Below are 23,967 nucleotides of genomic sequence, written 5' to 3'. Positions count from 1 at the left end.
TCCTTGTGCCACTGTACAATGCAATTATTGAAAAGGACCAGCTGCACTGATGTCCACAAATCCATATATGCTTATAATCAGCAGTCCTATTATCAAGGTATTTGCATTCACTAAAATCCCTTCCAGCAGTGCACACATAAAAAATTGCTTTCTTTTACAGGTTCTCATGGCTTAGCTTCCTTGTCCTTATCCTGCTACCATGCTCCTACTCCAATACATACTGGTATGATAACTGGGGAATATTAGAATATAAGGGGAACTTCTACCAAACTGCATTAAGTACAAACACACACCTAATGCAGTTAAAAAAATGGAGTACTGTGAGCAGCGCTCAGGCACCCTGTGGTAACTTAAAAAAATTAAACATAAAAGAGGGAGAAAAACATGAGCCCAGCATTGATAGTTGGTTGCACTGTTTGCTATTCTCAAAATGGTGGCTCCACAAGCTTACCACCAAACAGAATGAAGCCAAAACTGGTCAGTCTCCAATTCCTAAAAACTCCCAATGGACTAACTACAAGCTGCTCAACACTGCAACAGAGATTGAGGTGAGCTTGGATTTTCAGGTTTCAGCCCTGAATTCACACTGTGGAGATTATGAAACAATCCTGCATCTAGACTAGTGGGAGGAAAAATATAAACAACATTTTTTAACTGCTGAAATAGCAAACATTTACCTCTCGGCTTCCTTATATTTCCCCTGATTCTCCAGCTCTTGTGCTTGAGTGATGTATAATACAGATACATCCTCTTGTTTCATACACCTTGTAGCCAGCTAAAAGAAGGGGAAGTAAGAAACAGAGTTATATGTTGTCTTGCTAAGTGAGAATCAAACCATAAAATGGGATAGAAATAAAAATGTCAGGAACAGACAGAATCAAACACGGAAGTCTTAGGTGCCAATCTGAACCTAACCTTGTGTGCTTGCTCCCAGCGTCCAGCATGAGTGTACATGTCAATGGCTTCTTTGATTCGGTCTGCTTTAATATACAATTGCTCAGCAATCTGCAGGCAGAAATTTAAAATAGTATCATCTGAAGACAACACAGCAGGACAGTGCTGCAGAAATCCATAAATGCTCCATTTAACTCTGCTTGTATATCAAGTTTCTTTCTTTCTTTCTTGATAAAAAGAAATAATTGAAAATGAAGTGAACTACAATATATAAATAGGAAAGTGAGAAAACACATTACAATAAGCAAAGGTAGGATGGGGAAAAGGGAGGGGGTACAGAAAGAGTTCATAACAAATGGTTAATAGCTCAGTGTCCCATCCAGCAGGACCATACCAAGGGGCCACTAGACAAAGGCTAGATTAACACAGTAGGCCCCATATAGTTGTTGAAAGAAGTAAGTTTTCAGGGCTGCTTAAGTATGAGCATATTAGGCATATTTCTAATGGAAGGTTATTCCAGTAAGTAGTACCAGAAACAGAAAACACTGTTTTCCAAAAAGCAGCAAATGGCACCAGGTGGAGAGATGGCACAGTTAAGAGATGTTGGTCTGATGAACCTGTAGCAGATATTCGAGGAAAGCAGGCATATATTTTCACTAGTGACATCATTCACACTGTCACTTTAAATCTTTGAGGCCATGCCCCCATTGTGCACCCTTCTGATGCAACTTCCTGTTTATGCAGGGTTTGACCAGAGCAGAAGAGACGCTTCAAGCAAGCTGAAAGCAGTGGCTGTGAATTACTGCTGCTGCCGTGGAATCTCCTTCAAGGCGTGGTTTAAAGTAGACAGGGAGGGGGGGGGGGGGAGGGTAAGAGGGAGGAGATTTGAAGAAACAGGGAAAAATGCAAGCTCACAAAGTGATAGGCACTGAGCCCCCAGGTGTTCTGGGTCCTCAAGCAGGGCTCAACTGCCCAAATAGTCAGTCCACACCTGCCTGCGGCACACCAGTTGAAAATCGCTGGTGTAGGAGACAGTCAGCTAGCCAAGTTGAGATTGTATGTTTGGTGATGGGAATCTCCAACCAGAGTCAAAGGACACAAAAAGTTGGAAGGACTTCTTATGAGGTTTTGTCCGTTCTAGATAGTATGCTAGAGCACACTTGCAGTCCCAGGTATGCAGTACTGCTTCTCCAGGATTATAGTGTGGCTTAGATAGGAAGATATGTAGTACAATGAATTGATTGAGATGGAACTCTGATACCACTTTAGGAAAGAATTTGGAGTGGGTTCGGAATACAACCCTATCATGGTAGAACCTGGTGTAAGGTGAGTCTGCCACAAGGGCTTGAAGATCGTCGACTTCTGGCAGAAGTAAGAGCTATTAAGAACACCACCTTATATGCGAGGAACGTCAAAGAACAGGAACGAGCTGTCAGAACCCACATCAACGGTGGCGGTTTGGAATGAAACAAACTTTTGATGAATCTAACTATTAAGGGATGAACTGAAACTGGTTAATCATCAATTTAGAATGAAAAGCACTGATGGCACTCAAATGTACTCAGACTGAGTTACTTTTAAGGCCAGAATCTGAAAGGTGGAGGAGGTACTCCATAACGGTAGGATAGAGAGCTTGTAATAGGATTGAGTGCTCTGGCTGCACACCAGAGAGAAAATCTTTTCCATTTTAACAGGAACATTTTTGTGTAGAAGGTTTCCTAGAGGCTAGGAGTACCCTACAGACTGTGTCAGGAAAGATTAAGGAATATAAATCTATGTAGTCAAGAAATGAGCAGTCTGGGCTAGACATCGAGGGTCTGGATGAAGGAGGGACCCTTCGTTCCGTGTTATTAGGGTTGGAAATGATCTAACTTCAATGGTTCCCTGGACGATAACTCTAGAAGGAACCAGTAGGGAGCTATTAGAATCACGGTCCCCTAGTCGCGACAAAGTTTAAGAAGAGTTTTTCCTATGAGAGGTAGAGGTGGAAAAGAATATAGAAGGTCTATTCCCTAGTGAAGCAAGAAAGCATCTAGGGCTGTACGGTTGGGAGCATAGTAGAGAATGAAGGCAGGGAAATTTGTTGTTCTGAGGAGACGTTGAGGTCTATCGCTGGGGTCCCCCACTGCTAGAATATTTGACGAACTACAGAGGTGCTGAGGGACCATTCTTTTTGAGAAGCTGCCCAACCTGTTCCTCTCTGTTTGTTCAGATAACACTTTGCTACCTGGTTGTCTGTGCAAACAAATATTACTTGACTGATGATACGGTTCTGGAAGGTTTCGAGAGCATTCTGAACTGCTTGTAATTCTAGGAGATTGATATGATACCTTTTCTCCCAAGGGCACCTGTCATAGAGGCATTTGTGGTGAGGACCCTGTGATGTAGATGGGGTTGGAACAGAAGACTCTGGGTAAGATTCTGAGACACCATCCACCACTGTAGAGAGTAGCGTAATTGTGGAGTGATCTGAATATGAGATGATAATAATCCCATAGCTTAGGACCACTAAGAGGAGTGTGCCCTTGTCTGGTGGAGTTATTCCTAGAGACCCCCATAGCGCTCAGTAGGGGTCTCACAGCAACAAAAAGACAAAAGTTTGACACGCTGAGGAGAGATTTAAAAAAGACAACCTCGAGAGGAAGTGACGTCACGCAACAGAATGGAGCAGTGAAAACGAAGCTCCCGTTGATCAGCATTAAAAAAAGCATTTAAGTAGCGATCCTTACCCCGCAAATTGGCTGAAAAGCATAGCGACTGACTGGTGAAAAAGAACGAAATCAAATGATGTCGCAAGCGAAGGCAAAATTGCCGGACCTAGCAGCGTTCTCATATCAACAACAGAAAGGGAGAACGGAACAAAATGGCGCTCATAGCACGAGAGGGGATCATGAAAATGCAGAGCGAGCACGCGATGAGCCCTCAAATGAAAGAATGGAGGTAGAACCAGAGATTTGGGCGAAGCTCTGCTCATGGTTTCAAGAGATTAAAACGGACCTCAAAGAAGTGCGAAGGGACTTTGCCCAGTTGAGCGCGGAGCTGCGAGGTGAAATAACTGAGCTAGGAAATCGAGTCCTGGAGATAGAAAATGATCAAGAGGAGCAGGGAGAGGCGATGAAAGCTATGGAGCAACAACTGGAGGAGAGGAAAAGTGAAGCCAGGTACCTCCTAGACAAAGTTGAGGACTTAGAGAATAGGAGCAGACGCTCCAATATAAGAATTCGGGGGGTACCTGAGGCGCCCGAATTTAACAATTGTGAAGAGGTGGTGAGATCCATTGCAGCGCAATTATTATCTAATGAGTCTGAATGCTATGATAAAACAACAATCAGCATTGAACGTGCCCATAGGGCACTGGGTATGCGGAAACAGAATCAGCCGAAGGATATAGTGGCGTGTTTTACAAAATTCACAGTGAAAGAAGCAGTGATGAAGAAGGCAAGAGGGGCGGCCCCTATAACTTGGGAGAGCTACCCGATTGAATTATACCAGGACTTATCAGCTTTGACCCTTAAACGAAGGGGAGAACTCCGTCCGTTGACGGCGCAGTTGAGAGAGGAAGGAGTGTCATATAAATGGCAGTATCCATTTGCCCTAACCTTTTTTCAAGAGGGAAAGCAAAGGAGAGTGGCGTCAATAGAAGAAGCGCAGGAATATCTGAAGCGAAGGGAGACTACAGAAGATCCTCCACAAGATGAGCAAGGAACGGTAGTCTGCCCCCCAAAACCCAAATGGCAAAGGGTATCGCAAGGCCGTGGACGCCTCCGACGACAAATATCGGGCAAGCAAGCACATTCACGAACGGGAAAATGATATGGACAATAGACTGATTGGAGAGGAGTCATATGATTGAACACTGGAACAGGTTGGCAAAGAACTATATCAATAGGAGGGGAAGGAGAAGTCACTAGAGCGAGCTGAGAGACGGGAGATGACGTTGCTCCTCTCAGCTAGAGGCATGTATCCAGAGGTGAATGGGACATGTCTTTTGTGTGAAAGGGGGGGGAAGGGGGGGGAGGGAAGGGAGGGGGGCAAGATGGGAGTATCTGGTGGTTGCTGACTAGGCTAGATCATAGGGGAAAGCAATATATAATATGTTTCACTGTGTGACTTGGAATGTTAAGGGCCTCAACTCACCAATTAAGCGTAAGCGTATGTTTACCGAACTGTTAAAAATGAAAGGTGATGTAATTATGTTACAAGAAACGCATTTAAAAAAATGTCATGAGAAAATGATAGCCCACAAAAGATACCCAGTAATGCTCCACGCTGCGAACAGGCAGCATCATAAAAAGGGAGGAGTATTGGTAGCCTTTTCAGACAAACTGCCATGGCGCATTATTAAAACAATAGAAGATAAGGGAGGCAGATATCTTATGGTGATAGCCTCACTTTATAATACTCAATATACATTTATGACAGTGTATGCACCCAATGAAGGGCAAGGTAAATTTATAGAAGAAATTAAAACAGTGCTGCAAGAAAACATGCAAGGCCAATTATTAATGGGTGGGGATTTTAACCTGACACTGAACCCGGTGATGGATAATTCAAAAGGGCAGGCGGGATATGCTAGAAAAGACAGAGAAATGATTTCCAGTTTTATGCAGAGGTGGGGTCTAATAGATTTATGGAGGGTATCGCACATGCAGGAAAAAGATTATACATATTATTCAGCATCGCATAATTCATACTCGAGAATTGATCTCTGGCTTGGGGATGGGATGATGGCTAGAGCTGTACAAAAAATAACAATAGGCATTCGCACATGGTCTGACCATGCGCCAGTCCGGCTGACTCTTGGGAATGGAAATGCAGAGGGTAGGCAGAAGGTACTGGAGGCTGGATGAAGCTCTCTTACATGACCCAGAAAATGTGGAAAGGTAGAACAATACATAAAAGATTACATTGAGTTTAATGACGTGGAAGATGTCCACCCAGAGAGCCTTTGGGAGGGGTTAAAGGTGGTATTGAGAGGGCAGCTAATCTCCCTCAGGGCCCACTTAAATAAAAAAAAAAGCAGCCAAAGAGAGAGAACTTAGAGAGGGGATAGCGCAAATAGAACAGCAACATAAGGCGAACCCTGAGGATATAAATCTCCAGAATGAGCTTCATAAATATAAAATGCAGCTTAATGAGTTGCAAATGGCAGAAGTGGCGAGTCAGTTGCAACAAGTTCAACAGGAGCAATATGAGCTGGGGGATAAAGCAAGTAGACTGTTAGCAAACAAGCTGAAAAAGCAGATGACACGAAACCATATCCATAGTATCAAAACACAACAAGGCCAGGCAGTCACGGAAACAGGGGATATACAAGAAACACTTCATGATTTTTACACAAGCCTTTATAAATCAGAGGTGGACGCTACAGTCGGGGAGATAAATACCTACCTTCCAGGGGGTAGAGCTACCGCAATTAACGCAGGGAGAAAGAGAGAGATTATCGGAGCCCATAGGAATAGATGAGATAAAGGAAGCAATTAAGAATTTGCCACATGCCAAAGCTCCAGGGCCAGATGGGTATCCCGCCAGATTTTATAAGCTATTTGCCTCGCTGTTGGCGTCACTTCTGTTGAGACTTTTTCTTGCGTATGATCAGGCGCAAGAGTTGCCCTATACGTGGCGGCTGGCGGTGATCACCCTGTTACTTAAGCCTGGGAAGGACCCTCAAGAATGTGGGTCATATAGACCTATCTCCCTACTAAATGTGGACTATAAAATATTCACAAAAATACTAGCTAGTAGACTACAGGTGATGATGCCCAGATTGGTACATGAGGATCAGGTGGGCTTTATTGCAGGGCGTCAGGCATTTGATAACACTAGGTGCTTACAACATCTCATTCAGCAGGTCAGGGATGAACAGGTGCCAGCAGTTGTTCTCATGGCCTTTCCTCTTTGCGACCCTTGATAAGATCGGGTGTGGGGGGGAGATATCTGAAATGGCTACAGCTCCTATCAGGCTCCCCTGGCGATCCTGAAAGTCAATGGCTCTTACTCTGAACCAATACATCTTAGAGAGGTACTAGACAAGGCTGTGCAGTATCACCATTACTGTTCGCACTGACAATGGAGCCACTGGCATGTAATATCAGAAGGGAGGAAGGAGTTAAGGGATAGTGCGTGGGAAAGGGAACATAAACTGATGTTACTTGCAGATGACATCCTTTTGACGCTGACAAGCCCAGAATCTTCCATAAAGCAGGCCATAGAGATAATGAAACAATATGGGGCACAATCGGGCTTTAAGGTAAATATTAATAAAACAGAGATATTAAATCTCACAGTTCCTAAGCAGAGTAGTACGGCTCAAAACTGAACTCCCTTTTATATGGGCCACTAAATCTATAAGATATCTCGGGATTCAGGTTACTCCTAAGTTGGAGGAGCTATATGAGGCCAATTATCCTCAAAAAGTGAGAGAATCTATTTGGTGAACTGGATAGATGGGAAGGCCTAAATATATCCTGGACGGGGCGTATTAATGCGATAAAAATGATCATATTGCCAAAGATCCTATACCTTTTTATGGCACTACCCATCCCTATCCCTCGAAGCTTCTTTATACATTTAAACAGGAAAATGTTTGCCTTCATTTGGCGAAAGAGACCACCGAGGGTGAAACGCAATATTATGTACCAACCAAAAGAGAGAGGAGGGATGGGAGTGCCAAATTTCCTCTTATACTATCAGGCAGCCCAATTACGAATTCTAGCCGATTGGCACCCGGCTGTTAACAAAAAATGGCTGCACTGGGAAGAGCTTGGTTGGGAATGAGAGAAATAGGAGACATTATGTGGTCATTGGACAAGGATCTTAGGAATATAGGTAGAAGGGCTCCCATAGGAATTAGGCACATTTTGACCACTTGGCATCAAATTAGGAGGAACTGGTTTCCTGAAAGAATATACTTTCACAAGACAGGAATAGGTAGGGCCCCGGGGTTTCCGCTTGGAGGGACAGAAATTAGCTACAAACATTGGGCACGCGCAGGGCTCTACACTTTGGGTCAATTATGGGATGAGGACAAAATGGTAGACTTTCCAATACTGCAGGAGGAATATGGGCTGCAAGCCAGAGATCAAGTATTTTACTGTTGTATCCGTAACTATATCCTTAGCAAGGCACGAGAGGAATTGGAATTGGGGGAGACATCTCTGGAAATTGCATTAGGGAAGGGCGGGGGTAGAGGAAGTATATCGCGTCTTTATCTAGCTTTGTTAAGTCATACTGACCCCCAAGAAATGTATGTGAATAGATGGGAAACAGCATTACAAACCACAATAACTAAAGACTGCTGGAAGAGGGGATATCGTTATCTCTTTAAACCATCTCTGGCTCAGAGTGCAATTGAGAATGGATATAAGATATACTACTGGTGGTATTATACGCCAGAGAGACTGCATCGCATATATCCAGAGGTATCGGCAGACTGCTGGCGAAACTGTGGAGAGAAGGGATCATTCATGCACATCTGGTGGGAGTGCCCCAAAATAATAGAATACTGGAAGGCAATCACCTCAATGATTACTAAAGTGATTCAACAACCCTTCCCATGCAAGCCCGAAAACTGTTTACTTCATATCAAGCCGATATCAACGACGGGGCTGCAACATAGGCTGGCGACGCAATACCTGGTCGCGGCTAAAATTGCTATAGCAAGAAACTGGAAAAAACAGCAATCGCCGGATATGCAAAAAGTATGGCAGAGAGTGGACATTCTGTATCAAATGGCCAAATTGACAGCTATCAGAAGAGGGCGAGTGGGACCCTTTGGTAAATTATGGCAGTCTTATGAACAATTAAGGAACAGCAAGAAGCACCACCATGATACGGGGGGGGGGGAGGGTGGAGGGGGAGGTCGGAATGGGAAGGTATAGGGATAATATCAGATGTTAGATAAGTAGACCAGACATTTTGTGTAATGTTGTTTTATTGTTTCTCTTCTTGTAATGTAAGATAAATCTATACCAATAAAAAAGAATTGGAAAAAAAAAAAAAAGACAACCTCTCTGCTACGAAGAAAACAATACACTGCTGATCCCACGTTAAGAGTCGGGCAGGAAGGGACCCACGCATGCATACACTTGCCGGTGACAGTACACTTGCCGGTGTCCACACTGGGCTCCATGGATGATGTCAACCACATGTGGGAATATCATGCCTGTTTGTTCTTGGAGAAATATAGCTACAAGGTAAACTGTTACTGATATTACAGCAGTGATAGTATGGATCTTAACTCTTGGTATATGTAATGTGCACGGAAAGATGTACCAGTAGGGTAGATGAGCAGCTCTTCCCTATATCATATTTTGGACATAACATGTTGCACTGTAGAACTCTAGGGCTAGTTTCTGTGGCTCAGTGTTCTTATCTTCTACTCTTTATGCACCAGGCTCTAACATGCTAAGAAGCATATAGATTAGTGCTGAAGACCCAAGGTCCCTACCTCATACTCCTGTAAGGAAGCGTAATGTTGGCCTATCTTGAAATAGTATTTAGCTGCTGTTCTTGAGTCTTGTAGATCCAGGATGTGAACAGCTTTCTTCCACTGTCGAGCTCCAATGGCAGCATCAATTGCCTTGATAGAGGATCTGATATCAACATGAGAGGTGACAAAGAAAAAGGTGGTTATTCATGAGATTACACCTAACTGGCCATATCTATGGATTCTGCACCACAAAGCTACTATGGGGCAACAAACTCTACAATAGCTATTGAATATGGTTCTAGCATCACTTTTATGCTAACTTTTCACAGATGGTTGAAATACTGCTTTTACTACCTCAGTTCTGGCTTTAGATAAAGATAAAACAACAAGGCAGACCTTGTAAAAAAACACAGTTTTTATTAATAGATTAATAGCTCTCAGAATTTCAACATAAAATGCCCAACATGGCCATGTTTCGCCAGTACAAATGGATGCGTCAGGGGCAGTGGGTCACTGTAAATGAAAATAAAATCATTCAGTATCTAATAACAAATTCCTCTAAAAGCATAATTATAAATAAACTTTAAAAACACAAGAGGAACTCTCAGAAGAACTCTTAATAACAGCACCATACTAAAAAACCTCATGTCTAGGTGCTAAAACAATGTACAAGGGTAAAACAGTAAAACAACCAGAGAGGCTTACCCAGCCGATATAAAATTCCAAAATTAGCCTGACTAGTGCAGCTATTAAAACAGAGCAAGCTCTAAAAAAGAAACAAAAAAAAAAACCACTACAGATGATAAAAAACAGTCTCACTTGGCTAAAAAAGATGAATCCATTAAAAGTGCTCAATATACTTACAGATTCTGGGATCAGCCTCTCATAAAAACGCTGTGATTGCAGTGAAAGCAAACTACCTGTATCAACCAAGCTTATATGTCTCCTGACGTTATGAATACATAATTAGTGCAAAAAATATAAAAACCAGTTCAAAACAAGCAATACTTGGTTAAAAACTAGTAAAAACATATGCCTGAAATGCAGAACCACTAGAAACAGCTTGAGAGTGTCCTTAAACCAAAACAATTGCCAGTGTTTACATCCATGGAAAATCGCTAAAATGATTGAAAATATAAAATGAATACCCTGATATGTTCTAGGATCCATAACAACTAAAATCGCTGCAAAAAATAATTTTAAAAATGTGGTGCAATGCATAGAGCACTTAATTATGCGTTCCAATTATGTCAGCTATGCATTCCAACCATGGAAGAAATGTTGTCCGTAAAACACTTGAAGAACATCTTCAAAGTTTCTAAAAAGGTCCAACGACTATTAAAAATGAGTTAAAACAACTAAATATGGATCCTACCAGCCTATAAGATAAGAAATAAAAAAACTGCGATTAAAAATCAGGGTAAGCCATCTCCTACAAACATATCAAAAACAGCAGTACATCTAAAATGCATGGTACGTAATGAAAAATGATGAAACCAACAGAAAGACAGTCCAAGACGTCATAAACAGGACAAGCGGTGATACTGTATGAGCAGTGCTAGACAGAGACTGCATGAAAAGACCATCAAGTTTCACAGAAACATAGTAAAATCAAGTTCTTGGTTCAGACCATGTGGGGTTACTGTATTAAACTTATATATAAATCTTTGTTTCGTCTGTAATAAAAGCTTGTCCAAATCACCCCCTCTCCATGAGGAGCGTGGCATGCACATGTTTACATTGTACACATTAATATTAAGATGTTCGTTCATCCAAAGACTGGTGAGAGATTTGAACTAAGAAGCTTTACCAACTGTAAAAGCTCAGGTGTCATTTCCATTGCACAATGCCCATGTGGACTACTTTAGTGGAGTAGCAACCTAGTGGTTAGTGCAGTGGACTTTGATCCTGGGGAACTGAGTTTGATTCCCACTCCAGCTCCTTGTGACTCTGGGCAAGTCACTTAACCCTCCATTGCCCCTGGTACAAAATAAGTACCTGAATATATGTAAACCGCTTTGAATGTAGTTGCAAAAACCTCAGAAAGGCGGCATATCAAGTCCCATTTCCCTTTCCCTATATTGGGAAAACCATATGACCCTTGAATAAGCAGATTGCTGAACACAAAAGTGCAATTAAAAGGAAAATACTAGAGAAATCACTTGTGAAGCATTGTCTAGAAAACAGTCATGTATTTGAAGATTTTCACTTTTTTGTGCCCTGCATGCAACGCTCCTCATGGAAAGGGGGTGATTTAGACAAGCTTTTATTGAATTTTAGTACATTGTTTTAGCATTTAGACATTAGGGACCCTATTTACTAAGCAGCGTTATAGGCGCGTTAACATTTTTAAAGTGCGCTAACCATGTACGCAAGTTAAACATATACGTGCCTACAATATCCCTATGGGCGCCACCTACATGGTTAGCGCTAACGTGCGCTAAGTGTAGGCACGCTAAAAACACTAACGCACCTTAGTAAACAGGGCCCTAGGTTTTTTTTAGCATGGTGCTATTATTAACAGTTCTTCTGAGAGTTCCTCTTTTGTTTTTAAATTTTATTTCTAATTATGCTTTTAGAGGAATTTGTTGTTAGATACTGAATGATTTTATTTTCATTTACAGTGACCCACTGTACCTGACGCAGCCATTTGAACTGGTGAAACATGACCATGTCGGGCATTTTATGTTGAAATTCTGAGAGCTTTTAATCTATTAATAAAAACTGTGGGGGGTTTTTTTTACAGGGGTCTGCCTTGTTGTTTTATCTTCCACATTAGATTTGGCGGATGTCTGTCTTGCTGCTTTTTGACTTTAGATAAATATAGTCTTCACACCCTTGAACGTTGTTTGCATTCCACTGTATAAAAAAATATATATTAGAAAATGTATTAAAGTAGGAGCCTGTTTCAGTGATCTACATAACATTCTACACTTTCAATATGAAAGAATTATAGAAATATTCAACATTAAGATTAAGATACAAAAAAGTCTTGATTGCCTAAGTCTTCATGCCTTTTGTCACAGCAATCTCAAATTAACTCTACTTCCAAAAATTTATTTATTTATCTCACTTGAACCCCACAGTTTCCCAACAGCGTCAGGCTTAATGTGGCTTACAACGCACCACAGAGGCAGACGCCAATATAGTAAAGCTAATACAGCAGAAAACCTATACAAGCAATAGTGGGGAGGACGAGGAAGGGACGGAAGGAGTAGAGAAACCAGGAGAGAGGAGGGAAGGGTAAATATGTCCAAAATTTGTCTCTAGATTGATGTGTGTCCAGCAGAGGAGACACATGTTGAGTCCTTTGGATAAGCTTTTCCAAATAACAAGGTCTTAAGCGATTTCCTGAAAGATAGGTGGTTGTAGATGGTTTTTATGGGTTTCGGCAGAAAATTCTAAAGTTGGGTGCTGATGAAAGAGAAAGATGAAGCATACGTGGATTTGTACTTAAGTCCAGTGCAGGTTGGATAATGAAGGTTTAGATATAAGCGGAAGAGTCTAAATGTGTTCCTGGGTGGCAGGATGATAAGATCAATCATGTAGCCAAGAACTTCACCATAGAGAATTTTGTGAACAAGGGAGCAAATTTTAAAGATGATTCGATCCTTGACAGGAAGCTAATGCAATTCCTCTCGGAGGGGTGAGGCACTTTCAAATTTAGATTTTCCAAAAATTAATCTGGCCGCTGTATTTTGGGCTGTCTTGCAGTTTCTTAATCAGTTGCTCTTTACACCCAGTGTAAACTCCGTTACAATAATCCAGGTGGCATAAGACGATGGACTGTATAAGGTGATGAAAGACCTCTTGCGGGAAAAAAGATTTTAGTCGTTTTAGTTTCCACAATGAGAAGAACACCTTCTTGGTGTTGGAGTTAATTTGGCTTTCGAGTGAAAGGTTGCGGTCAAGGATGACTCCCAAAATTTTTAGGCTTTCTAAGATGGGAAGGGTAAGGGTGGGGGTGATTAAGGTCGTAGGTCTATACTTGTGTTGGGATGAAAGTAAAAGGCAGTGCGTCTTTTCAGTATTCAGTTCTAGCTTGAAAGAAGTTGCCCATAAGTACATCGTATTGAGACATTGATTAATTTTATGAGAGATCTCGGACAAATCATTTACCTTACCAAGGTCCATAATAGGTTAAATAGAACCTACTTGTGTTCAGTTACAGTAGTTGAGCTGATTCAAATATTTCTGGATGAAGAATTAAACGGTTTCTATTGAATGAAATGAAACTGAAGCAGAGATTCAAACATGATGTAGATGAGTAGATGACGGCAGAAAAAGACCTGCATGGTCCATCCAGTCTGCCCAACAAGATAAACTCATTTGTGTATACCTTACCTTGATTTGTACCTGCCTTTTTCAGGGCACAGACCATACAAGTCTGCCCAGCAGTATTTCCCGCCTCCCAACCACCAGTCCCGCCTCCCATCACCGGCTCTGGCACAGACCATATAAGTCTGCCCAGCACTATTCCCGCCTCCCGCCACCAGCTCTGCCACCCACTCTCGGCTAAGCTCCTTAGGATCCATTCCTTCTGAACAGGATTCCTTTATGTTTATCCCATGCGTGTTTGAATTCTGTTACCATTTTCATTTCCACCACCTCCCGCGGGAGGGCATTCCAAGCATCCACTACTCTCTCCGTGAAAAAATACTTCCTGACAACAGAGAAGTCTACTCTTATTGTTTCTTTTGTATTTGAACACAATCTTAATACTGTAATGAGACTTTACTTCAAGAATTCTAATAGTCATTTTGGAGGTGCTAGGGTGTGGATATATCCTGCTGTAACAAAGCAGATCCAACAGAAAAAAAAAGCCTTTTTGGCTTTGAAATCAAGGACAATTGAAGTGGGGGGGGGGGGGGGGGGGTCTTTTTTTTCTAGCTTACCCCTGTAAATGCATTGTAAAGCTGGGTCAGACGAAATATGTTTTTTATTCTCCAGATCAGCTAGAATCATTACTAGATACGAAACAACTGAAATAACATCTTTAATTTTATAAAGGAGGAATACGCAACCTTGTTATTATTAATAATTATGTTTGTAATCTTCTCTAATTCAAATTGCCCCCTTGTAGAATTGTAGTCTAAGAAAGCGAAATAATTATGTTAAAAAAGGAATGATACTTGATTATATTTAAATTTATTTCTTTTTCTTCTCTTTTATTAATATGTTTCAAAATTCAAATGTATGGCTGTATTTTGATTGACAAATGTACTCTTGTTAACAATATAAAACTAATAAATAAATAAATAAATAAATAAATAAATAAATAAATAAATAAATAAATAAATAAAAAGGAACAGGGAGCACTTCTCTTCCCTCCAAAAAACCTCCTAGGTGAGGAGGATGTAGCAGAAGGTGCTCGGTGGGAGAGAGAATCCATAGCATCATTATGCTTCTTGATCTGATCAACGAGATCCTCTACTTTTTCACCAAAAAGATTATTCCCCCGGCAAGGAACATCCGCCATTCGCTGCTGGGAAGAATAATTCAGGACAGAGACACACAGCCATGAGAGTCTGTGCATCACTATACCCCGAGCAGCGATCCTGGATGCTACATCAAAAGTGTCAAACGAACCCCTGACCAGGAACTTGACACGTCTTCAGCTGCCTGACCACCTGGCAAAAAGGCTTGGCCAGCTCCGTAGGGAGTGCATCAACCAAGCCCGACAGTTGCTGTATCGAGTTCCGCAAGTGGACGCTCGAGAAGAGCTGGTAAGACTGGATCTTGGTGGCGAGCATAGCGCCCTGATACGTCTTTCTCCAAAAGAGTCGAGTCCTAGCTTCTCTGCCTGGGGGCGCTGAAGCATAGTCTAGTACTCATAGCTCTCTAGAGAGCGGAATCCACCACCATGGAACTGTGGGGTAATTGGGACCTCATCAATCCAGGTTCACCGTGGATCCGATATTGGGATTCAGCTTTCTTGGGAACCACAGGGCCAGACAGAGGGGCGGACCAGTTTCGCATAAGGACTTCCTTCAGTACCTTATGCAGAGGGACTGTCACAGCCTCTTTAGGTGGAGAAGAATAATCCAGGACCTCGAGCATCTCAGTCCTGTGCTCATCCTCAACCTCCACAGGGAAGGAAATAGCCGTAGCCATTTCCCGGACAAAGGAGGAAAAAGATAGACTCTCGGGTGGAGATCGTCTTCTTTCTAGCGGAGGGGAAGGGTCAGAAGGAATCCCAAAGGAATCATCAGAAGAGAAGTACCTGGGATCTGCCACTGATTCCCACGAGCACTCCTGCTCAGTGTCGAATACAACCTGTTTCAAGGTACTCCGACACTGGACCTGTCTCGACACCGAGGAACGATGTCCTCTGTGACAATGTCGAGAGGTCAACGCCCGATCCGACTGCAGCGAAGCTCCCTCCACCGACGTCGAAGGGGAGTCCACTTGGGTGGCAGCCGATGCAGATGCCGCAGGCTGCACCACAGTTGGAGACCTCACCACAGGAGAAGGGCCAGACACCGCTGCAGCAGATAGTACAGAAAGCGCAAGCATCCCCGACACCGAAGCTGATTTGCGCAGCAAGCCTTCCAGAAGTTCTGGAAACAAGGCCCAGATACGCTCGTTGGGAGCCGCCATCGGAGAAGGCTGCAGGGCCAGTGGAACAGGCGATGTCAGAATCCGAGGTGGCTCAGGAGCAGGTACCGGGCTGCCAGGAGACCAATGCATTTGCACCTCCTGTATCGAGGGGGAGCGGTCCTCTTGGTGCTGACGCTTCTCGGGTGCCGACTCTCTCGACACTCCGGAGCTCCCGGTACCGTGCGTCAAAGGAGAACGATGGCAATGCTTCTTAGCCTTCGCATGATGCCCATCATCGAGACTCCTCGGTACCGATCAAGAGGACGTGGAATCCTCATATCTCCTCGGGGCCGGGTCCGATGAAGGTCGGCTCCGGGGGACCTGCATAACAGGAGGTCTCGAGGCAGGTGGAGACCCAATCGACGCCTCACTGCTCCCAGCACAAGTTGGTCTCTCATCAGCCATTACCTCTCTCCTCGACGTCGATGCTCCTGTCGATGTCAACGCTGCCGACTTCGGTACCGATGTCGATGGACCGGCCCCGGCCCCAAAAGCTACTCTCGTTGGGCCTCTCGAGACGCTTGGGTCCATTTCTTTATACAAAGACACAGACTACAAGCGGCTGGGTTATGGTCGGGCCCAAGGCACTGGATACACTAGGCATGGGTATCTGTACCTGAGATGGTCCGCTTGCACCGAGTACAACGTTTGAAGCCGCTGGGTGTCTTCGATGACATGGAAGAAAAAACGGCTTCGGCGAAATCAAACGACGCGATTGTGCCAAGAAAGAAAAAGCACAAGAAAGGGGAAAAGCCAGCCGCATCGAAAAAGAAAGGAAACTTTAACAGGGAAAAAAGTAAAAGGAAGTATGGGAAACTATCCTATTAATACTTTTTTTTTTTTTTTAAATACAGATAAAAAAAAAAAAGAAAACAAGTGAAAGTCGAACTCTAAAATCACTGAAGTTCTTCTTGGGCCTGAGAGAGGAGCAATCAGAAAAAATGAACCGCACCTCACTGCGGAGAAAAAAGAACTGAAGAGGCACGTTCACGCTGCCCATGCGACGGAACTCTCTCGAAAGTCTTTGATTTTATTTTGCTTGCAAAATTTTTTGCTGATTCCTGGGTCACCGTGGACGTTGACCCAAATGTGAGAACAAGCAGCCTGCTTGTCCTCGGAGAATATTTTTTTCACTCAAAGAATAGTTAAGCTCTGGAACTTGCTGCAGGAGGATATGGTAACAGGGGTTAGCGCATCTGAGTTTAATAAAGGGTTGGACAAGTTCCTGGACGAAAAGTCCACAGTCTGTTACACAGATGATCCCCAGCCACCCTGAGAGCTATTTTGCCAAGAAGAATCAGCAAAAACTGCACAACCCTACTGTACAAAGTTGGTAGACACTTATCTTAAATGACGCATAGCTATTAGTGTTGAAAAAGGAACATCCAATAAGTACTGAATGAAGGGATGTGAAGATTTACGTAATCAAGATTTCTTTTCTTACCTACTATTTGAATATTCTCTTAATTTGTTCCTTCATATTGAAGATGTAAAGTATGTTTCAATGTTCTACACAACAAACTCCTACTTCAATACACTTTGAACTGCAATTTTTAGATGACAGAACGTGAAAATGCACAAAGATGTGAAGACTTTTACAAGACACTGTATAAGCAGGTTTCTCACTTAGGGATCCTTTTACGAAGCTATGGTAAGAGCTGCGCGTGCTTACTGCAGCTTAAAATGGATTACAGCAGGGTGCACTCAGGCATCCTGCAGTAAACTTTGGATATGCATACGCAAACCATACGGTAAAAATATATTTTTTAATTTTTCTGGGAGGGGGGCAGACAGTGGGCATTTCCACACTAATCAGTTAGCTCATCTACATTATCACATACATGCTGATAAGCGCAGGATTAGTACATGAGCCCTTACTACCAACAAAATAGGTGTTCACTCACTAATCTTTGTTGATGGCTGTGTGCTAATGGCAAAATTAGTACATGGCTATTAATTTTAAAAAGTGGAAAATTGGTAATTTCCAGCTATGGTAAAAATGGTCTTAGCGGGTGTGCTAAGGCAACTTTTTACTACAGCATAGTAAAAAGACCTCTTATAGAATTGTCTTGTCCAATCAAATAAGATTTGTCCATACCCAGCTTCAATGTAATGGTTGATAGCAGCATCCAGTTGTTTCTGTTGTACCAGGTAATCACCCCAAGCTTCTTCCAGCTTCACTACCTCTGCAGGGAATGCCACACGAGCAAGCTCAACAGCTAAGAAGAAACAGCCCGATAAGTGTTCTGCACATGTATTCTATACTGCGTAATGTTTGGCAGCTGTTACAATAAGTTAGTTCAGCACCAGCACTTTCAACAGAAGGCCGTAGAACAGCACAGAGTGATATGAGACATGTAGAGCACACAGCATCTCTAGCAAGACATCAACACCCAGGAACAGGATCTGAAAATCATTGTAGATAAAGCGAAGATACTTACCTGTAGCAGGTATTCTCCGAGGACAGAAGGCTGATTATTCTCACAACTGGGTCGATGATCCGCGTCGGCCCGGGATTCGGCATGAACATAGCAAAAATAAAAGTTTGCCAGAGACTTCTGGCACATGTGCAGCGCATCGCGCATGTGTGGACTGACTTCCCGCCCACCACGCAACCGCGCTTTTCAGTTAAGTTCTAAAGCATAAAGAAATAAAATAATTCCAAGAGGAGGCGGGCGGGTTTATGAGAATAATCAGCCTGCTGTCCTTGGAGAATACCTGCTGCAGGTAAGTATCTTCGCTTTCTCCAAGGACAAGCAGGCTGACTTGTTCTCACAACTGGGTTATCCCTAGCATCCAGGCTCACACAAAATAAATAACATTGGTCAATTGGGCCTAGCAACGGCAAGGACAAAAACATAGATTAACCTGAAAGAATATACAGCTAGCTGAGAGTGCAGCCTGGAACAGAATAAAACGGGCCTAGGTGTGTAGAGTTGGATTCTAAACCCCAAACAGATTCTTCAACACTGACTGCCCAAACTGACTGTTGCATAGGGTACCCTGCTCAAGGCAGTAGGCATATAGATTGCTGGGTGGCTGGTGGACGTGAGGATCGCCTGGTGACTTGCCTGCCTGGTGCGAAGGTGGCGGACCTCACGCGTCACCTAGATAGGATTTTATATAGTGCTGGGGAGGAGACGGCTGTCTTGGTACATGTGGGTACTAATGACATAGGAAAATGTGGGAGAGAGGTTCTGGAAGCAAAATTTAGGCTCTTAGGTAGAAAGCTGAAATCCAGATCCTCCAGAGTAGCATTTTCTGAAATGCTACCTGTGCCACGCGCAGGGCCCAAGAGACAGGCAGAGCTCCAGAGTCTCAATGCGTGGATGAGACGATGGTGCAGGGAGGAGGGCTTTAGATTTGTTAGGAACTGGGCAACATTCTGGGGAAGGGGGAGCCTATTCCGAAAGGATGGGCTCCATCTTAACCAGAGTGGGACCAGGCTGCTGGCATCGGCGTTTAAGAAGGAGATAGAGCAGCTTTTAAACTAGAAATGGGGGGAAGGCCAACAGTCGCTCAAAAGAGCATGGTTCGGGATAAGGTATCTTTCAAAGATATCACCATAACAGGGAAGATAGAGTATCCTGATAGTGAGGTTGCAAAAGAGATTGTAGTAGATCGGGTATCTTTAAATAACAATAAAAATCAGACAAAAGATTGCCAATTAATACTGTCAAGTACTAAGCATGATGTACTTAGGAACAACAAACATAGTTTGAAATGTCTATATGCGAATGCCAGGAGCCTAAGAAATAAGATGGGGGAGTTGGAATATATTGCACTAAATGAAAAATTAGATATAATAGGCATCTCTGAGACCTGGTGGAAGGAGGATAACCAGTGGGACACTGTCATACCGGGGTACAAATTATATCATAGTGATAGGGTGAATCGGATTGGTGGAGGGGTAGCATTGTATATTAACGAGAGCCTTGAATCAAATAGATTGAAAATTCTGCAGGAAACAAAACACTCCTTGGAATCACTGTGGATTGAAATTCCATGTGCAAAGGGGAAAAGGATAGTGATAGGAGTGTACTACCGTCCGCCTGGCCAGGACGAACAGACGGATGCGGAAATGTTAAAGGAAATCAGGGACGCAAACAAACTGGGCAACACAATAATAATGGGGGATTTCAATTACCCGCATATAGACTGGGTTAATGTAACATCTGTACACGCAAGGGACATAAGATTTCTTGATGAAATCAAGGACAGCTTCATGGAACAGCTAGTTCAGGAGCCGACAAGAGAAGGAAAAATACTAGACTTAGTCCTTAGTGGTGCTCATGATCTAGTGCAGGGGGTAACGATACGAGGGCCGCTTGATAACAGTGATCATAATATGATCGGTTTTGATATTGGCATTGAAGGAAGTGAAACTAGGAAATCAAGTACGCTAGCGTTTAACTATAGAAAAGGTGATTACGACAAAATGAGAAAAATGGTGAAAAAAAGACTGAAAGGAGCAGCTCGCAGAGTAAAAAACTTGCATCAGGCGTGGATGCTGTTTAAAAACACCATCCTGGAGGTTCAGGACAAATATATTCCACGTATTAGAAAAAAGGGAAAAAAGACTAAACGTCAGCCGGCGTGGCTAAACAGTAAGATAAAGGAAATCATTAGAGCCAAAAAACAATCCTTCAGAAAGTGGAGAAGAGAACCAACTGAAAGTAACAGGATAGATCATAAGGAATGCCAAGCCAAATGCAAAGCGGAGATAAGGAGGGCAAAAAAGGACTTTGAGAAGAAATTAGCGTTGGAAGCAAAAATACATAGTAAAAATTTTTTTAGATACATTAAAAGCAGGAAACCGGCCAAAGAGTCGGTTGGGCCGCTGGACGAAAATGGTGTTAAAGGGGCGATCAAGGAGGACAAAGCCGTAGCGGAGAAATTAAATGAATTCTTTGCTTCGGTCTTCACCGAGGAGGATTTGGGGGGGACACCGGTGCCGGAAAGAATATTTGAAGCGGGGGAGTCGGAGAAACTAAACAAATTCTCTGTAACCTTGGAGGATGTAATGGGTCAGTTCAGCAAGCTGAAGAGTAGTAAATCACCGGGACCTGATGGTATTCATCCCAGAGTATTAATAGAACTAAAAAATGAACTTGCGGAGCTACTGTTAGAAATATGCAATCTGTCCCTAAAATCGAGTGTAGTACCGGAAGACTGGAGGGTAGCCAATGTTACTCCGATTTTTAAGAAGGGTTCCAGAGGAGATCCGGGAAATTATAGACCGGTGAGTCTGACGTCGGTGCCGGGCAAGATGGTGGAGGCTATTATTAAGAATAAAATTGCAGAGCATATACAAAAACATGGACTGATGAGACAAAGTCAGCACGGATTTAGTGAAGGGAAGTCTTGCCTCACCAATCTAATGCATTTTTTTGAGGGGGTAAGCAAACATGTGGACAATGGGGAGCCGGTTGATATTGTATATCTGGATTTTCAGAAGGAGTTTGACAAAGTGCCGCACGAAAGACTCCTGAAGAAATTGCAGAGCCATGGAATCGGAGGTAGGGTATTATTATGGATTAAGAACTGGTTGAAAGATAGGAAGCAGAGAGTAGGATTGCGTGGCCAGTATTCTCAGTGGAGGAGGGTAGTTAGTGGGGTCCCGCAGGGGTCTGTGCTGGGTCCGTTGCTTTTTAATGTATTTATAAATGACCTAGAGATGGGAATAACTAGTGAGGTAATTAAATTCGCCGATGACACAAAATTATTCAGGGTCGTCAAGTCGCAGGAGGAATGTGAACGATTACAGGAGGACCTTGCGAGACTGGGAGAATGGGCGTGCAAGTGGCAGATGAAGTTCAATGTTGACAAGTGCAAAGTGATGCATGTGGGTAAGAGGAACCCGAATTATAGCTACGTCTTGCAAGGTTCCGCGTTAGGAGTTACGGATCAAGAAAGGGATCTGGGTGTCGTCGTCGATGATACGCTGAAACCTTCTGCTCAGTGTGCTGCTGCGGCTAGGAAAGCGAATAGAATGTTGGGTGTTATTAGGAAGGGTATGGAGTCCAGGTGTGCGGATGTTATAATGCCGTTGTATCGCTCCATGGTGCGACCGCACCTGGAGTATTGTGTTCAGTACTGGTCTCCGTATCTCAAAAAAGATATAGTAGAATTGGAAAAGGTACAGCGAAGGGCGACGAAAATGATAGTGGGGATGGGACGACTTTCCTATGAAGAGAGGCTGAGAAGGCTAGGGCTTTTCAGCTTGGAGAAGAGACGGCTGAGGGGAGATATGATAGAAGTGTATAAAATAATGAGTGGAATGGATCGGGTGGATGTGAAGCGACTGTTCACGCTATCCAAAAATACTAGGACTAGAGGGCATGAGTTGAAGCTACAGTGTGGTAAATTTAAAACGAATCGGAGAACATTTTTCTTCACCCAACGTGTAATTAGACTCTGGAATTCGTTGCCGGAGAACGTGGTACGGGCGGTTAACTTGACGGAGTTTAAAAAGGGGTTAGATAGATTCCTAAAGGACAAGTTCATAGACCGCTATTAAATGGACTTGGAAAAATTCCGCATTTTTAGGTATAACTTGTCTGGAATGTTTTTACGTTTGGGGAGCGTGCCAGGTGCCCTTGACCTGGATTGGCCACTGTCGGTGACAGGATGCTGGGCTAGATGGACCTTTGGTCTTTCCCAGTATGGCACTACTTATGTACTTATGTACTTATGTGATGTGAATGTGTGGACTGAAGACCACGTTGCAGCTTTGCAAATCTCTTCAATGGAGGCCAACTTTAAGTGGACCACTAACGCAGCCATGGCTCTGACATTATGAGCCATGGCATGGCCCTCCAGAGTAAGCCCTGCTTGGGCATTAGTGAAGGAAATGCAATCTGCTACCCAACTGGAGATTGTGCGCTGTGTGTTTTCCGATGGCAACTTCCCTCCTGTTGGGGTCAAAAAGCAACAAACAACTAGGTGGACTCTCTGAAGGGCTTTGTCCGCTCCACGTAAAAGGCCAATGCTCTCTTGCAGTCCAAGGTGTGCAAGCTGCTTTCGCCAGGGTGGGCATGAAGACAGGGAAAAATGTTGGCAAGACAATCGACTGGTTCAGATGGAACTCCGACACCACCTTTGGCAGGAACTTAGGATGCGTGCGGAGGACTACTCTGTTGTGATGACACCTAGTATAAGGTGCATCCACCACTAGGGCCTGAAGCTCACTGACCCTACGAGCTGAAGTAACGGCCACCAAGAAAATGACCTTCCAGGTCAAGTACTTCAGATGGCAGGAACTCAGTGGCTCAAAAGAAGCTTTCATCAGCTGGGTGAGAACAACACTGAGATCCCATGACACTGGTGGGTTTGACTGGGGGCTTTGACAAAAGCAAACCTCTTAAGAAGCGAACAAGTAAAGGCTGTCCAGAGATAAGCTTACCTTCCACATGCAGGTAAGCACTAATTGCACATGTGAACCCTTAAGGAGTTGGTCTTGAGACCAGACTCTGACAAGTGTAGAAGGTATTCAAGCAGGGTCTGTGCAGGACAAGAAAGAGGATCTACGGCCTTGCTGTCACACCAGATGGCAAACCTCCTCCACTTTAAACAGTAACACCTCTTAGTGGAATCTTTCCTGGAAGCAAGCAAGACCCAGGAGACACCCTCCGGAAGACCCAACGAGGTTGGGATGTAGAAGCGACCCGTCGTTCTGAGTCATAAAGGTTAGAAAACACTTCAATCGCCACGGTTTCTCAGTGGACAACTCCAGAAGAAGAGGGAACCAAATCTGACACAGCCATTAGGGCACAATCAGGATCATGATTCCACGGTCTTGCTTGAGTTTCAGCAAAGTCTTCCCTACTAGAGGTATGGGAGGATACGCATACAGAAGGACTGTTCCCCAGAAGGACTGTTCCCCAGTATAGGAGAAAGGCATCTGATGCTAGCCTTTCATGGGCCTTAAGCCTGGAACAGAACTAAGGGACCTTGTGATTGATTTGAGTGGCAAAATAATGCACTGAGGGGGTGCCCCATGCTCGGAAGATCTTGTGGGCTATGCCCATATTCAGCAACCA

At 43.5% G+C, this 23,967-nt stretch overlaps 1 protein-coding gene across 1 annotated transcript in view; it reads right to left on the bottom strand.

Moving 5' to 3' along the window:
* IFT172 (intraflagellar transport 172) overlaps positions 1–23,967 on the bottom strand; it is a 335,758-nt gene that overhangs the window by 155,362 nt on the left and 156,429 nt on the right. The window contains exons 24-27 of the mRNA XM_030198582.1: positions 18,024–18,144; positions 9,344–9,488; positions 916–1,005; positions 678–775 (exon numbers count right to left, since the gene is read on the bottom strand). Of these exons, the coding sequence (XP_030054442.1) occupies positions 678–775; positions 916–1,005; positions 9,344–9,488; positions 18,024–18,144 (454 nt within the window). The remainder of the gene's footprint in view (positions 1–677; positions 776–915; positions 1,006–9,343; positions 9,489–18,023; positions 18,145–23,967) is intronic.

This window comes from Microcaecilia unicolor, chromosome 3, assembly GCF_901765095.1.
Source record: "Microcaecilia unicolor chromosome 3, aMicUni1.1, whole genome shotgun sequence".
Taxonomy (NCBI): Eukaryota; Metazoa; Chordata; class Amphibia; order Gymnophiona; family Siphonopidae; genus Microcaecilia; species Microcaecilia unicolor.
This window is presented reverse-complemented; position numbering and strand designations above follow the sequence as displayed.